At 36.9% G+C, this 15057-nt stretch overlaps 3 protein-coding genes and 1 long non-coding RNA gene across 6 annotated transcripts; 1 reads left to right on the forward strand and 3 right to left on the reverse strand.

Moving 5' to 3' along the window:
* Window positions 1-1066: 1066 nt before the first annotated feature.
* LOC119081054 lies at window positions 1067-11444 on the reverse strand. The gene is made up of 3 exons (XR_005088430.1): window positions 11345-11444; window positions 5042-5043; window positions 1067-1079 (listed from the first exon to the last, which is right to left on the reverse strand). It is a non-coding gene; the product is annotated as an uncharacterized LOC119081054 (long non-coding RNA).
* LOC119080998 (RING-box protein 1A) lies at window positions 2377-3571 on the reverse strand. Its single transcript, XM_037189668.1, has 4 exons — window positions 3347-3571; window positions 3046-3073; window positions 2775-2982; window positions 2377-2511 (listed from the first exon to the last, which is right to left on the reverse strand). The coding sequence occupies exons 1-4, from the start codon at window positions 3425-3427 to the stop codon at window positions 2499-2501; spliced, it is 330 nt and encodes a 109-aa protein (XP_037045563.1). The 5' UTR covers window positions 3428-3571; the 3' UTR covers window positions 2377-2498.
* Window positions 5445-12887, forward strand: LOC119080615 (ectonucleotide pyrophosphatase/phosphodiesterase family member 5-like). 3 transcript variants are annotated; one of them, XM_037189037.1, is made up of 7 exons: window positions 5445-5969; window positions 8213-8452; window positions 8508-8727; window positions 8792-9001; window positions 9071-9316; window positions 10958-11089; window positions 12459-12887. In XM_037189037.1, exons 1-7 carry the CDS (start codon window positions 5613-5615, stop codon window positions 12461-12463), a joined length of 1410 nt encoding a protein of 469 aa, XP_037044932.1. In that variant the 5' UTR covers window positions 5445-5612; the 3' UTR covers window positions 12464-12887. The 3 variants fall into 3 exon arrangements, with proteins under 3 accessions (XP_037044932.1, XP_037044924.1, XP_037044916.1); XM_037189029.1 differs by having other exon boundaries at window positions 12672-12887; XM_037189021.1 differs by having other exon boundaries at window positions 12692-12887.
* On the reverse strand, window positions 12875-15031 carry LOC119080679 (DNA polymerase subunit gamma-2, mitochondrial). Its single transcript, XM_037189117.1, has 3 exons — window positions 14641-15031; window positions 13605-14582; window positions 12875-13405 (listed from the first exon to the last, which is right to left on the reverse strand). Exons 2-3 carry the CDS (start codon window positions 14323-14325, stop codon window positions 13017-13019), a joined length of 1110 nt encoding a protein of 369 aa, XP_037045012.1. The 5' UTR covers window positions 14326-14582; window positions 14641-15031; the 3' UTR covers window positions 12875-13016.
* Between the last annotated feature and the right edge of the window lie 26 nt (window positions 15032-15057).

Here is a 15057-nt window from a genome sequence, read left to right on the forward strand (position 1 = left end):
AGACGTTACTTGAGAATTTTTTCAGTTACATCCATTGAGATATATAAATTATAGACAAAACTCACCCTCATACCCAAAAACTCACCACTATTGTGATTTTTAGGGCTGATATTCTACCAAAAACACCTTTTAGTCCAGTAAACCGATAATTATCTGCAATTTTCTGGAATTTTATTTTTAGGTCATATTGTGGACGCATTTTCCACAGGTAAAAATACACCCCTAACACGACCGAAAAATTAAATTCCAGAAAATTGCAGATTATTATCAGGTACGATCGGCAACTTGACTAGACTTTACATTTTGACATTTTGAATGATTTTTTGGATGAAAGACCCTAGACTTACGGTCAGGGGAATAATTCCCTTTAAATCGTAAAATATATTTACGTCAACGTCCTGAACGCATGATATTATTTTTGGATAAAAAATTGTTACTTTGGCGCCCAAGATTTTGTGTTAAGCCGCCCTTCGAAAAGTTTCCCACCTGCACAGAAATCCTTATTTTAGTCCCTGGATTCCAGAGGAGATTTATTTTCGCCACTTTCACGAACCTCGTAAAATGTATGGAAATCGATGAAACATACATAATTTTTTACATTATTTCGAAAAACACTCTACCCTTCAAACAAAGGTTGTTTGTTTTGACCTACATTTGGTTCAGGCACACCGTGTGCCTCAATCTGTAGTGTTTACAGAGAAAGTGAAAATCGAAAATTTATGATATTTCGGCGGGCTTTCTATAGAAGGAAAAACTACGATTTTTTAAATAGTATTCTGTTCAACATAACGAACATTTCAGAAAAATGTATGAGCGCTCGGCTCGAGATTCCTCGATACCCACTAGCCATCAAGTGAATATAAATGCCCGAACTTTACAGTTCTCTATCTCCCTGCAGAATATTTGTTTGCTGAAAGCTTCCGATGCAATACCAATTTTTCATTCAATTTCTTAGGCTTTTTTAAATTAGAAAAAAAGACTGCTCACTATAGTGGCATAGCCAGTAAAAAACGATTTTTCGAAAACATATATTACAAAAAATTAGTTTGTTTCTTTGAAATTAAATGAACAAAAACTTCCTCCAGAGAACTCATTGATGACATAGTCATGAGGACTGATATGGCATTTGCTCGTTGAATGTCAATGCTTAGCCTTTGTTACAGGTATAATGTGTCTCTTTTTTCGTAGGTTTTGAAGTTCTTTCGCCTAAATCGGAAATAAATTTCTTACAGTGTGGTCCCCATGGAAGAAACCTGCGTGACCAAATAACAAAGCATCAAATATAATCGACAATTCACATCTTGTCATGATTCAGGTGAGATTTTTGCATTGGGAAATAAATAGAGTTTCTCGGAAAAGGATTCAAGTTAGCAAAATTATTACCTTTTGCAGGGTAACTCACGGAATTTTGAAAACCGACACATTTTCTGTTTTGTGGTTTTCTGGTTTTTTGTGAATTTTTGCAAGCATTTTAATATGGAGAAATCAGAAATTCAAGTTAAATATATTTTTTTCATCCGATTAAATTCAAATATTTTCAAGCGAATTTCCTGTGCTTTCGATACTTTTTCCCATTTTCCTGAAACGGTCATTTTGTTGCATTTTTTCGCCTACAGTGGTACACTTGATGAAATGCACATCAGCTAATTCACAAAACACACACTCCTCACATAGTAAACAATCAAAGCACCAGCGAAAGAATGTCTTTGCTGTAATGATAGCTTATCTTTGTATTGTTTGCTACACACAAAAAGAGTTTGCCGAATGCATCTAAAGTAAACTGCAGCACATCTCAAAACTGAGATGCAGACCAAGGAGACTTTAGATACTCTTGGCGACTCTGAAATAAGTTACTCATTTCGTTGCAGCTGGTCTCATACAATAAAAACTTCTTTTACGGTCTTACCACTAGTTCATGCGTGTAACTATTTCAGCCGTATAAATAAGTATATTCAGCTGAGAAACAGCTGAAATGAAATGAACAACTTATTTTAGAGTCGTCGACAGTGTGGGCAACGGAGTTCCTTTTCTATAGACAAATTTTACCTACAATTACTCAATATAGAGACTAGAAATTGCAGACTATGAGGCCATTTAACAGCGATGTTAACCATAGGTAAAGAATGATGTACCTTTGTTAAAGAATTCATTTATGTGTAACCAACCCAGTTATGTTCGTTTATACGGTTGATACCATTGAAAGTAGGATTTTAACCAACATTTCAATGGTTGGTCTACGTATTTATCGGTTTTTACATTTCGTACCTAGGACTAAAAGTCTTTTTTAGCGTGTGAGAATCGAATACGCTAAAAAAGACTTTTAGTCCGTGATACGAATAGTATTTTTCATATTGGATGGAATAGAAAAGCTTCTCGTAAGTTGCGATAGTTTTATTTTGCTCCTTACTGATGTAATTTCTTATAACCAATTATTGAAATGAAAAATTTGCATATCCAAAGCTTGTTCTCCCTGCACGTATGTCTTGCGGCGAAAGTTGTTAGTGGCCATACCTGTAAATTGAAAAATAATTTAGATTGTGTGGGGCTGTACATCGTCATAAAACACTCCATCCGATTTCATTCCGACGCTGTTCTGTCAATGTGTTTTTAACACCGGAAACGATTGGAATTGAATGCAAATCGAATGTGATGGGAAATCAAAATAACAAAAGAATCTTCCATGAAGGCTCGTAGGACTCGCATGGACGAAAGTGTTTACTGAACCGATTTCCGGCGTCGGTTTCGCTTTTTATGCGAATGGGTGAACTACTTACTTTTGGAATTCCCATTCCCTGTTATCTAACGGGCACACCTGACGCGTCTTCAACCATCTTGAAATACAGTGAAAGTGGAATGCATGATTGCAGACTCCCCATGCTACTGTGCATTCCTCACTGGTGCTGGATGCTTGATTTGCTTGGCATTCAATGCATAGATCCATGATGTGATTCCGGCAAATAGCACAATTGTCGACAACAATATCTGATTGGAAATAAAGGAAATTTTAACAAATGCTTACGCACGAAAATGGTGTTGTAGCCTTACCCCATGCCCAAAGTGCAACAGCGTTCCACTGAAATAAAAAATAGATTCATTTTAGTCGGTCAAATGTATTGGTCGATTCAGTTTTTCTGTTTTTGCGACTCATCGATTTGAGGAGCTGAACGAATAAATGTGATCAAATCATTATCCACGTTCCGAAAATTGCGGCTTATTATCAATTTTCTCACGTTCAACAACCTTGAACCGTTACATTGGAGTTCGTCACAAAGAGGATAAATTTTGGCTTTGTATTGTGCGAAATTAGCCTCAAAACTTTTTACGAAATTTGCAGTTTGACATTTACCTTCTTCACTTCAAATCTTTTCTTATCGCCTTTGCTGCTCGAAGAAGTTGGTGGCTCGAATTCTTCATCGTCTACCTCCATTTTATGTTGGTTGTCGGGATAAATTATTTATTTCGACAAAAAGTTTAGTTTTTACTGCACAAAAAAATGTTCGATTCGACTGCGATGACCAACAATGAGAAAGTGTAATTGTAATTGAAGTGAAGGTGGCCGGGTGTTTAGAAGCTGGTTGAATGAGTACGTTCTATGTTAATTGTAATATTGAATGTGTTTAATGAGGCAAAGGTCGTTTCATGACACCTAAGACGCTACGAAAATGTTGTTCATTTTCAACTAAAGCTGTAGTCACAGTTTATGGCTAAAGTTTGGTTTATGCCAAGGTTCTGAAAGAACAGGAAAAGACACATATAAAGGCGGGTGAAAGACAAGTATTGACAAGTTAGAAACATTTTGTTAAAAACACTCACTAGAGATTGTATGAAAAGAAAACTTGAAGAAAAATAAATATTTTTATCAAGATTCAATTTCACACAATTTGTAGTGTCTTCAAGAAAATGTCAAACAACTTGTCAAAATCTGTGTTTCACCGCCTTTGTGATCAACTGAGAAGTGTTTTAACCTGTTCTTTCCATAGAGTTACACTCGAGAGATCGCATGGTGGTGCTGTCATTTTTAAACTTGTCTGGGTGCCCATGTAATTCTTGGGTGCCCATTAGCTATTAGCATTTGCGCCACCATGTCACCTCTCGAGTATAATGCTATGGTTCTTTCAGAACCTCGAGCGAAAATAAAAATTTGACATTTTTTTTAGCTCGATGTATAAAACAGGCTTCAATAAGCTGTCGGAGTCTTATTAGATTTTCAGACTCACTTATCTCACAATCCTTTAGAGAAAGACTTGTGGTACATTTTTGTAAGCATGATATCGAAGTATACACAAATTGCAATTTATAACTTATTAACTTAACAGCTGTCATCTTAAAAGTTGCGAATCGTATGGACCACTATACTTGCATTAAGGTGAAAACTGTCAAGTTACGAATTCTTTAATTCACGAGAATTGACGCCCAGAGTTCATGATTTCCGCTACTGATAGACATATGTCATCCAATTCATGTTTTCTATTCTACATGCGACATCAACAAAAATTTTGTGTTTCTTTCAAATTAAATTTTTCATGTAAATGTCAGATTTTTCCAATGCTTTATATTTTGGGAAGGTCACGCCCGATGCAGATACGCGGATTACACAAGTTACACACCACGTTTCACACAAAAAATTCACCACGCCATATAAATTCAATTTTAGTGAATTTGTTTGTATGGGAAAGGTGTGTTCCCGCGTATTAATAAAATGGTGATCTGCGTGACCTCCCCAAAGTATACAGCCTTGAGTTTTTTCATGTAAAATTCAAGGTTTTTGAACAGGTGAAGCCATTTATTTGTGTATATTTTCAGGTAACCTAGGTAAAAAATACCAAGTGTCCGCGAAGATGACTACCAACAGATATCTATTAAGATCTTAACTCTAGACCTAACTCAACTTTTTCTTTTGTTATACCGTCAAACTTGACAGAAGAACAAAAGAAAAATTTTTATTCGGTTTTTTCGCGTCGCTGTCGCTGTAAGTATACAATTTATTGAACTCGTATACTCAACAAAAGAAGGTTCATTCAAATTCAAGTCTGACTACAACATCTCGTGTTATTTACGAGAGTTTCTTCTCTATGATAATTTTTGTTAAAATGCTGCCACCTTATCCAGCTTATCTGAATGCGGATAAATAGAGAGGAAAGCGCTAATCTATATGTGTGACAGTGGTGATATAATAAAGAAATGTCGCAATCGTTTGATACTGAACCGTATCTAGCTCCTTCGTAACATAGAAAAATTCGAAGAATTCGTTGAAATTTTAACGGATGTTGTTGAAAAGAAAAAACTTTTTAAAATTGACAGTCAAGTTTTGAGATAAATAAATAAATCATGAATATTGATGATATTGGTCCATTCGAAAGCCGTCCGTAATCAACCGCCACTATTTCTGTTGAGTTAAACGATCTTCTTAATCTTTCAAATCAGCTGTTTTTCGAAGAAATTTCTTATGTAAACAAACCAACGTGTCAACAAACTTCAACAGAAAAACAACACGATTCAGCAAAATATTTTTTTACGGTGTAATGCTTCGATATATTGGTCCAATCAAATAGTATTCCACGATCAGTCGAGTGCTATTTTTCCGTTAAACATAAAACAGTTGCTTGTACGAAATGATAAATTGCCTTATCAGAATAAATGCGATTGCAGTTTTTGTTGCCATTGTCGTGTCGGGTCAACAGGACGATAATCTGCTGTTGGTTGTGTCGTTCGATGCATTTCGTCCGGAATACTTTAATCGGGATGTAACTCCATTCATGAATGATTTGAGAAAAAAGGGATCATACACGGAATATCTACGTAATGTCTTTCCGACCAAGACGTTCACCAATCATCACACCATATCGACGGGAATGTTCCCAGAAGAGCACGGTGTATTGGGTAACACATTGTACGATGCAAAACTGAAGAAAGAACTGAAATACGGATACGAACTGTTTCACTACAAGGAGGATATTATGCCGATTTGGGTGAGTACAGTTCCAGTTGCAGTGTCGTGCAAGGAGTTATTTTGCGAAAGTGAGTTAGCTCTTGGTCGTTCTGATAATTTGGCGACTTTATTTAAGTACGGGAAAACCTTTGCTACGATCTAGTGCATCTGAAAGAAAAATGGGGAAAATCGTCCATGGTTTATGAGAACGTCAAAAGAACGTCAATTGGTGACTTTTTGTACTGCATTCCTGCTGTATCTTGCCCTGTCATTACGCTAGAGAAGAATTTTCAAATGATTTAGAATGTAGTAAAAATCCATCAAATCTAAGACAGACATTGCTCTGCTTGGCTGTAGATTTTATGAACTGTCGATTTTGAGTCAATGTATAAATAGCAACAAGTGTTTGTTGTACGAAAGGTCTAAATATAAAATTTGCATACGATCCGTCGAAAGACGACATTTGAATATATCATTAAATCATCGGTGGAATGAAAGTGAATGAAACGTGACGCGTGATGTTATATCTATCTCACCTGGTAGGAATATTTAAGTGATAAATATTATGTTAGATTAGCATTTTCTAAAACAAACACTGACGATATTTTGCAAAACAAAAAAATTATCGAAATCGAGACTGAAATTGGATTTTTTTTGTGGCTTTATACAAACGTTTTTATCTAAGTTTTGCGGAGTTTTTATGACCCTGTGCTATGGCTGCACAATTTTTACAAAATAAACATTAAATGTCATGATTCACCTCCAAAAAACTGTAATCAGTCGACGTACAGCTTAAAGAACTGTAATGTTTACTGGAGAAGTTAACTACGGACGACTTATCGAGTAGGAATGCACACAAAACTCTTCCCTCCATTTGTGTCGAAATTCTGGAGTAATGCAATACTAAGACTTGACGACAACCTCGGCAGAATAGATCGGTCCATCGACTGTATCTGTTCTTGTCGTCTGGCACCTTATTGTGGCTCACCCATTCTTAGGAAATGTGTGCTCAACCCCAAGAGCCTTGACGACTTCTAATTCAAAACTGTGAAATTTCCCTGGTATGTTAGTGAGATCAGGGTATGGAACAAAGGATCTGGGTTTCCGCTTCTATTGAAAAAGATTCCTGAAAGTCTAATCTAATCTGCTTGAAAAAAATTATAATTTATAAAAACAAAAACCTCGATACAAAGTGATTTTGAAACATTGTCGATCAATAACTAGCTCGTAATTTGTGTATTCACAAAATTCCGAAAAAAATCTTCGTTGTATGTTGATTTAATCCTACTTAATGATACCCACGCGTCTCTGATCACTCTATTTCTATTGTTCTTCTCAAACAAACGTATCTATCATTATCAATAAAATAACAAAGAAAACACTATAACTGAACATTTAAATGACTCGCGACAATCACATGTTCAAGCTAATGTGTTCAACAAAAAAATGAAATGAGATTTTCTTCATTTTCTTTTTCACTGATGGATGAAGAGAAATCTTCATTTTATTTTTCACTAAAGACTCAGTCATATTCCAAGACTGTTCCTTCTCTGATAAATCTCCAATCGCAAATCTCTAATCTCTGGTTGGAACAAGCTTGGTTCTGTTCTTCTGTAACGCACCTTCAATGACTTTACAGTTTGCTTACCTATCTTCCATACTAGCTCCACTTGGGTTCACCTAGCTTCACTTGGGTTCCCTTAGCTACACTTACCTACAACATTGCGTCAGTGTGGTTAGTAGTATCAGTATGGTTAGCAGTGTCAGTGTGGTTGGAAGTGTCAACGTGGTTAGTAGTGTCAGTATGGTTAGTAGTGTCAGTGTGGTTGGAAGTGTCAGTGTGGTTAGGAGTGTCAGTGTGGTTAGGAGTGTCAGTGTGGTTAGGAGTGTCAGTGTGGTTAGGAGTGTCAATGTTGCTGGGAGTGTCGGTGTGTCAGGAGTCTCATTTGAGATTAATGTGTCAGTTTAGTGGCGAGGCCCATGTGACAGTGTTAGTATCTATATAGAAATCTTAACAGGTTGTTTTACACCAACATTACAATCAGCAGTTTCACTTTTGTTTGTTAACAGGTGGAACTAAAAAGTAACGCTATTGTAAGGTCGACATTGCTTTTGAGATTGATTTTGTTTCCTTCTTATTTCATTTTCGAATGTAAATTAAAGCTCGGAACAGATTTTCTTGAACAAATGAACTGTATGTAGCCCACGCTTTTTGGAGCTAGTTTTGCCCTGCCGCGCTTAAATGTAACACTCATATTAACTTAACTTTATGAATCGCTACAGGCACTCAATCAAAGGTATGGTCGTCATTCCGGGTGTATGATGTGGCCTGGTACTGATTTTCCATACGGAGGTCAAACGTGTGATTTCACAATCAAATTCAATATGTCGGCACCGTGGACGGAAAGGGTTGACAAGGGTATATCTTGGTTCAAAGACCCAGACACTCCAGCCAATTTTGTGATGATGTACTTTGAAGAGCCAGATTATTTCGGTCATGCATTTTCCCCTGAATCGCAAGTGGTATGCATGGATTTAATTGATATTTCGTTTGGTGGATAATGGTTTTTATTGTCAGATAACGGACATGGTCCAGAAAATGGACGAGCTCACCGAGTACATTGAGGAGAAATTAATTTCGGAAAATCTACGCAGTCGAATGAACGTGATCTATCTGAGTGATCATGGAATGGAGAGTGTTTCATCGCCGAATTTTATCAATTTTACATCATACCTCGAGCGTGGAACATATCAGTTTTATGGGTCGTCGCCAGTAGTGCAAATTATACCGCAAGACGGTATGATCGGTTTAGCACAACACTTAAACCGTCAAACGTGTTTGCATTTTGCGTAACATTGCAGGTAAATACAACATCACATTGGATAGATTGAAAAAGGCTGCCGCAAAAAATGGACACTTTAACGCATATTCCAACGAAGAGCTTCCCAAGCGGTGGCATGTTCAAAATACGGATCGTATGGGTCCGATAACTGTGGTAGCAGATGAAAAATATGCTTTCCAAGACATGTACGACAATGCCATTTATTACGAGAAGGCCTTCAACATATCAAGTAAGCCACTCAACTAAGCGTTGGTGCGACTGGGTCAAAAAGCAATTCAAATTTTGTTTTTCGTCACAGTTTCGCCGACCCAAAAGTATGGTATTCACGGCTACGACAACGAGTATCCATCGATGAGAGCCATTTTCTTTGCAAACGGTCCAAAATTCCGGAAACAGTATTTGCATCCACCGTTCGACAATTTGGATTTGTTTAATTTGATTTGTCTGATTCTGGACATGAAGCCTACGCGAAACAATGGTACCGTGGAAAATGTTCGTGATTTGTTGGTCGATTCGGTGCCGGAATCAAGTGGACACAATATGGGTATAAATGGTCTTATATTTCGTTATCTACTTCTAAACAATTTAGTCTAAGTCGGGACGAATTTAATTTTTCTCGTTTACAAAATTGTCGTTTCGCTCATTTATTAATTGTTAAAATTATTGTCCTGATAATTTACGCTTAGATTTGGAAAGTAGTGGCTGTGAACAAGCGTTACAAAATCAAAACCAAACATTCGAATATATATTATGGCTACAGATGGATGCACTGTTCCGCGTCACTGTTCTAATAGTGAATATATTCTTGATCGTTGAATAAATTCTAGTTATGGTTCCAGTAATATTGGAAAAATAGACTTTTTACCGCGATTCAGCGAAAACAAAACACAGCAAAAGTCCGAGTTTCCGCTCAATATTCGGCCGGTTTTACGTTTGATTCGAACGTTTACTTCAGCTATTTTACCAGCTAATCCACTCATACAAGCACTCTGCCACCGCGTGCGTTTTGATCTTTGTAAAAGTGGACCAGCTGGTGGCATGGCGATAATATTTTATTCCGGATTTCTTCCGGAAACCATAAACGTAAAATTGACTTTCCGGTCATTACATTTCCCGATGTTTTGCTCAGCGAAGACTCGATTTCAGTTAATTCAAATTTTTTACAAAAAAAATCCCGGTAAATAGGAAACAAGGATGTTCAAGAAAACGTGGTAGAACAGCTGAACATACTTAGACACAAATTTGGTTGACATTAGCTGTAGTATCGCCTTCAAAACGTGAATCGGTCAGATATACCGGTTGCATGTTCAATTAATGAGAAAATGAGATGACTGTTAAAGATACTTTCAGTCGGTGTATTTCTGATGAACGCAAACTACTAGCCATAAAGTCGTTCAAAAATCAGAAAGCTCAAAAAGTCATGTTCTTCCTTCGGATATTCAATTCAGAAGTTTTTCAATTCTTTTGGCAAAGGAACGGTAATACTGATGCTTCTTCTCGAAGATGAGACTCGCTTTGGTAACATTATAACTAGAAAAAAATTTGTTGGAAACAGCTCAATCAATCAAAATGTTTTTTGATGAATTAATGACATGTGGAGTAAGGTCGATTTTACGGAAATTATTTTGCCAATAATTCAAGAAATTCCTAACTTTTTTATCGGAATTTCAAGAAAAGTTTCACTAATATGATAAAACAGGTGGTTGACCTAAAAGATCAGGTCAGGTAAATTTCGAAAGGCTTCAGGTAACCTTAAATTTTGATGCATCATTACTATATTCAGGTCTTACATTGCCAGAATTGGCATAGCTTCAACTGGAATGACTATCAAAATTAATTCCGTAAAATAGGCTCTTTGCATGCATGAGAAAAATTACAAATTTTCTTTTTGACTCAATGTACAGCCGGCGACTTTGAAATTAGTGACACATTTTGTTTCAGCTGTCTTTCAGCTGACGCACTGATAGTAACAAAAGTGCTTGTACTTGTTGTTTATGCGGATGAAGTAGTGACACGCTTGTTTGTTTGTAATAAGTGGATCAGCTGAAACGAAATGTATTACTGATTTCACAGTAGCCTGCAGTATTCTATCAAGTTCATTTTTCATCTAATTTCATGCTGTAGTGCTTTCAGTGTTTTTGAACGATTTAATCGCGGATTCAATTTATTGTTTCTTTAATTGCAGTACTTGGCATCTCTTTAGCAGCACTTTCGCTGGTGCTTTTAGTCGCCCTTTTCATAAGCTATCGGATGTATCGAAAACGGCACACAATAAAGCATTACACTTTGGACAATGAAACAGGCGATGCACCAGAGGGTGAGAGTCTACTCCGAAATTCACCCTTGTTAACATAACACTCGTTATCATTTTTCAATTTTTAAAATAAGTGTTGAATGTGTGTGACTACTGTATGAGTGGAGCACTTTTACACAATGCGGTCAGGTTACGGGGCGAATTTTTAGTATTGAGGAAATCAAATTGTGTTGAAATCAGGACATTTTGTTGTCGGATCTGTGACCTTCAATTCACTGATTTCGTAGGATGTTAGTTGCATTGAGGTCGTAAACGTACTTCTATCTGCTTACATGGTTAAGGTTCCTTCCTTTCTACACATTTTATGCTATTGTTAGGAAGCTTCTAATTCATTCTCATCATATACCTTTCAAGTCATAAAACCTTTAATAGTACAATCACAATCAATTTAGTTTTTGGGGAGACATGTACCAATACGTATACGAGCGCTTGCACGAGAAGTAGTGCACATCGAGTATAAACTACGGTTGCGTGGTGAGGCATTTTGTTTTACACGCATGCATATTTCGTTACGTATGAAATAGTTGTTTGTTAACCTAGGGGAAAAATGGAAATTTCATTTCGAAGGTGTTGTTTATTGCCAGAGCGTAGCGAGGGTTACAAACAGAGCCTAATAATTCGGAATTAATTCTCAAAAATTCCCAAATTTTTTTAATTTTTATAATTAAATGCTCGTAAAATATGAGGAAAACTTCAAAAACCTTTAAAAACTATGAACAAGCAAAATAAATTTTTTGCGAGTTTTAGCGAATTTTTGGCAATTAATTCCCAAATATAAGGCTCTGATTAAGTCAACCGACAAACAGAAATTTCCTACTTTATCCCCGATTTCAACACAACATTTTTCACAACAAAGACGCCCGAAGTTTCAGCAAGAAAACGACTATTTTCTCGCCTGCGTTGTGACAAAAGATTTGTTGCTTGAAGAAACAAAATTGCATTTCATTATGACACTCGTGTCTCACTTCCATTTTCAATTGACCACTAGAGTCGAAAGGTACCACATTTCGAAACTAGAACGAATTTTGCTTATTACTATTTAAAGTACGTCAACAGGGGTAGCCAGTAAGACATGCACTTAGGCCACCGATATTGGTTCATTGTGCCTTTAACTTAAATATGGTCAATATGTCTTTGAGTATAGACGTAGTCTTGTAGAAGATGGAATCGTGAAAGTGACTAAACAAACTCCACTTCAATTCGAAAATTTTTTTTGTATGATCCTCCTCCCTTCAGTGTCTCAATCTGTTTGTTCAGACTCTATGGATAGACTCAACACAATTTGATTTCCTTGAATTGAAAAATGACCTTTCGGTACGTTGGGCTATGTTAATCTTAAGGTAATATTTGTGATAAATTTTTATACTTCCAGCGTAACTAAACACAACACCCAGTACAAATGTAGAGTGAACAAAAAATCCTGTAAATAATTTCCCATTTTTTTTTAATGAATAACAAAAGTGCAAACCCTTATCAGCTGTTGCCATTTTTGCGAGTAATTTATTCAAATTGTCGATTTGTCATCACCTAATTGTTTTGCGTGAGAAGGACAAAGAAGAAAACAGTTTGTAATAAATTTAAGAAGATTTGTATTTCGTTTTGTAGGCACAGTAGCAAGCCGTTTGGCGAACCATGGGTTGTAAAACAAAACTAAATTTTTCCTTTTTACAAGACAAATAGAGAGAGAGAGAGATGGGAGAGAGAGAACACGTGTGATATTTCCAGTTAGAGCCAATTTTAGTGATTGACGAGTTGTGTGATTTCCTTTTTTTAATGTAAATAAAATGATTTCGATCGAAAATCACGGATTTTTATTCACAAATTTAATGCGATTGCCTGTGCAACTCTTATATCGCATTCATCCTTCGAAAATAATCTTAACAAAACAAAAAATTACGAAGCAGCTTAACACTACACTAATTCGAACTAATTACGAACGAAAAATCTTCAACAAATAATCAGGAACATCGCTCAAATGAATGGTTTCCGAAATGGTAGTGTCCCGATTTCGTAACTGAATCAAACCATTCTTCAAGCTGACTTCGTCCAACAAAAGTCCGTACGGAACGCCAATGTTATCCATTTCGCGTAACGCTTCGTTCAAAGCGTCCGTTCCAGTGACAAAACATTTGGGTGCATTCAATGTGGAAATGTTGGCACGACGCAGCATCGACGCTACATATTTGGCCAAATCGTGCAGTTCGGGTTGGTTGGACTGATCGGATACGGTTACGAAAATACTGCATTGGTACGGTGCGATTTTGCGGTGGAAATTTATTTCGGTTGTAGTGCCTGTGTCGACGGCATCGATTAAGGTGGCTGTGGGGGAGAATAGTTTGGGTTAATAACTGTTTACATGTTTATGTTTACATTAAACGGAACAAAATAAGGGACGACGACGAATCTATAGCTCCAGTAGATTCGCAGGTTACAGCCGAACTACTGACTTTCTTTAAACTAATAAACAGGCATGCTTTCAGTAACGCTACAATCAAATGTTCCGTAAAAAGGCACTCACCCAATGTGCCGCTCTCCAAAACCATCGACGATCTGATGATATTGGGTGTAGTGGCTGTAATTTTCTTCAGCTCATCAAGGAACTTTAGTTTCGGCGAAAAGCACCGATACGGAATGAGTTCCAATTTTTCTAGTTCAATGTTGCCGAATGGAAATTTCGATTTAACCGAAACGGTCTGCATGGCCTGTTCGTTGATCGAATCCGTTTTCAAATCGGATATAAAAAACCGTCCAGGATTTGCGGCGAATTTCATCCACCAAATTTTCCGCTGTCGTTGAATTTTATAGAACATTTCGTTCGATTCATTGGCGTCGATGAAGTACGAACATGACAATAGGGTTTTCCCTTGAATATCAAAACCAACATCATTTTCGGCAACAGTTTCGTCCGTACTGGTATCGATTAAATTCTCAGCCACACCGAATGGAATTTCGAATTCGAAGTGCTTCTTGATCAAATCGATTTTCGTGTGAAGTTCACGATTTCGATAATAGGCCAACGAATCGGCAGTACCTGGACGCGTAGAACCGTCCCGTTGGAAATAAATATTTACATTTCTATCAACGTTATGCCATTCGTTTAGTATATTCTGACTTAATAAGGAACCAAATGGAAGGAACTGCACATTTTTCACCCAATTATTTTGCACTTTACCGCTGATAAAGCCGGCGTTTTGGCAAATTTCAATTATTTGCTGAAGACTTTTCGGTTGTCTAATCATTGCGATTTTCGCTACGGTTCTCGATGCTATCAAAATCTGCAAGAATATTACCGGGTGGTGCAACGAAATAATCTTCTTCTGTGACCTTTGCGTTGCTCAAAATTTCAGCCCGACAATTTCCATCATTTTCGATATCCTCACGCAAATACAAATTTCGATCTTCGAGCACTGTGTACAACGGTTCCACGTCTGTTGTATCGATGTGAAGAATTTTGCTGGCAAATTCTATTGAATCTTCAAGTGTGCGAACCGCCTCTCTATAATGGATTATGAATCAATACGAAAGTCAAGCCATACATTAAATCGATCTCTTACTCATTGGCAACGTTCACCAGCGACAACCGTTCCAACAATCGAATGGTCTCGTCGTCAATTTTGATTCGATCGACTTTTGCAAGATTTATCGGCGTCACATGAGGCGTTAGCGGTACTTTGCTGACAAACTTTAATTCACTGAAGTCTAACGGCTCTTTGATAGGATCATCAAGGTCCTTCGACTGAGCGCTGCAAAAGTTTCGGTTTTGTACGGGACAGATAATGGTCAAAGTTTTGCCAGGTGTGTTAAAACGTAAATGCTGAATGACCTTTACGACACGAATTAGGTTTAACATGACACCAAACTCGATTTGTCCACTAAAAATATGTTGTAAGGTCTCGAAATGTTGGTGTTTTTGGTTATGTTGATAATGTTTTTGTCCATTTGACATAACTGTTCTTATCATCAACAAAAGA

The sequence above is a fragment of the Bradysia coprophila genome, chromosome X, assembly GCF_014529535.1.
Source record: "Bradysia coprophila strain Holo2 chromosome X, BU_Bcop_v1, whole genome shotgun sequence".
NCBI classification, from domain to species: Eukaryota; Metazoa; Arthropoda; class Insecta; order Diptera; family Sciaridae; genus Bradysia; species Bradysia coprophila.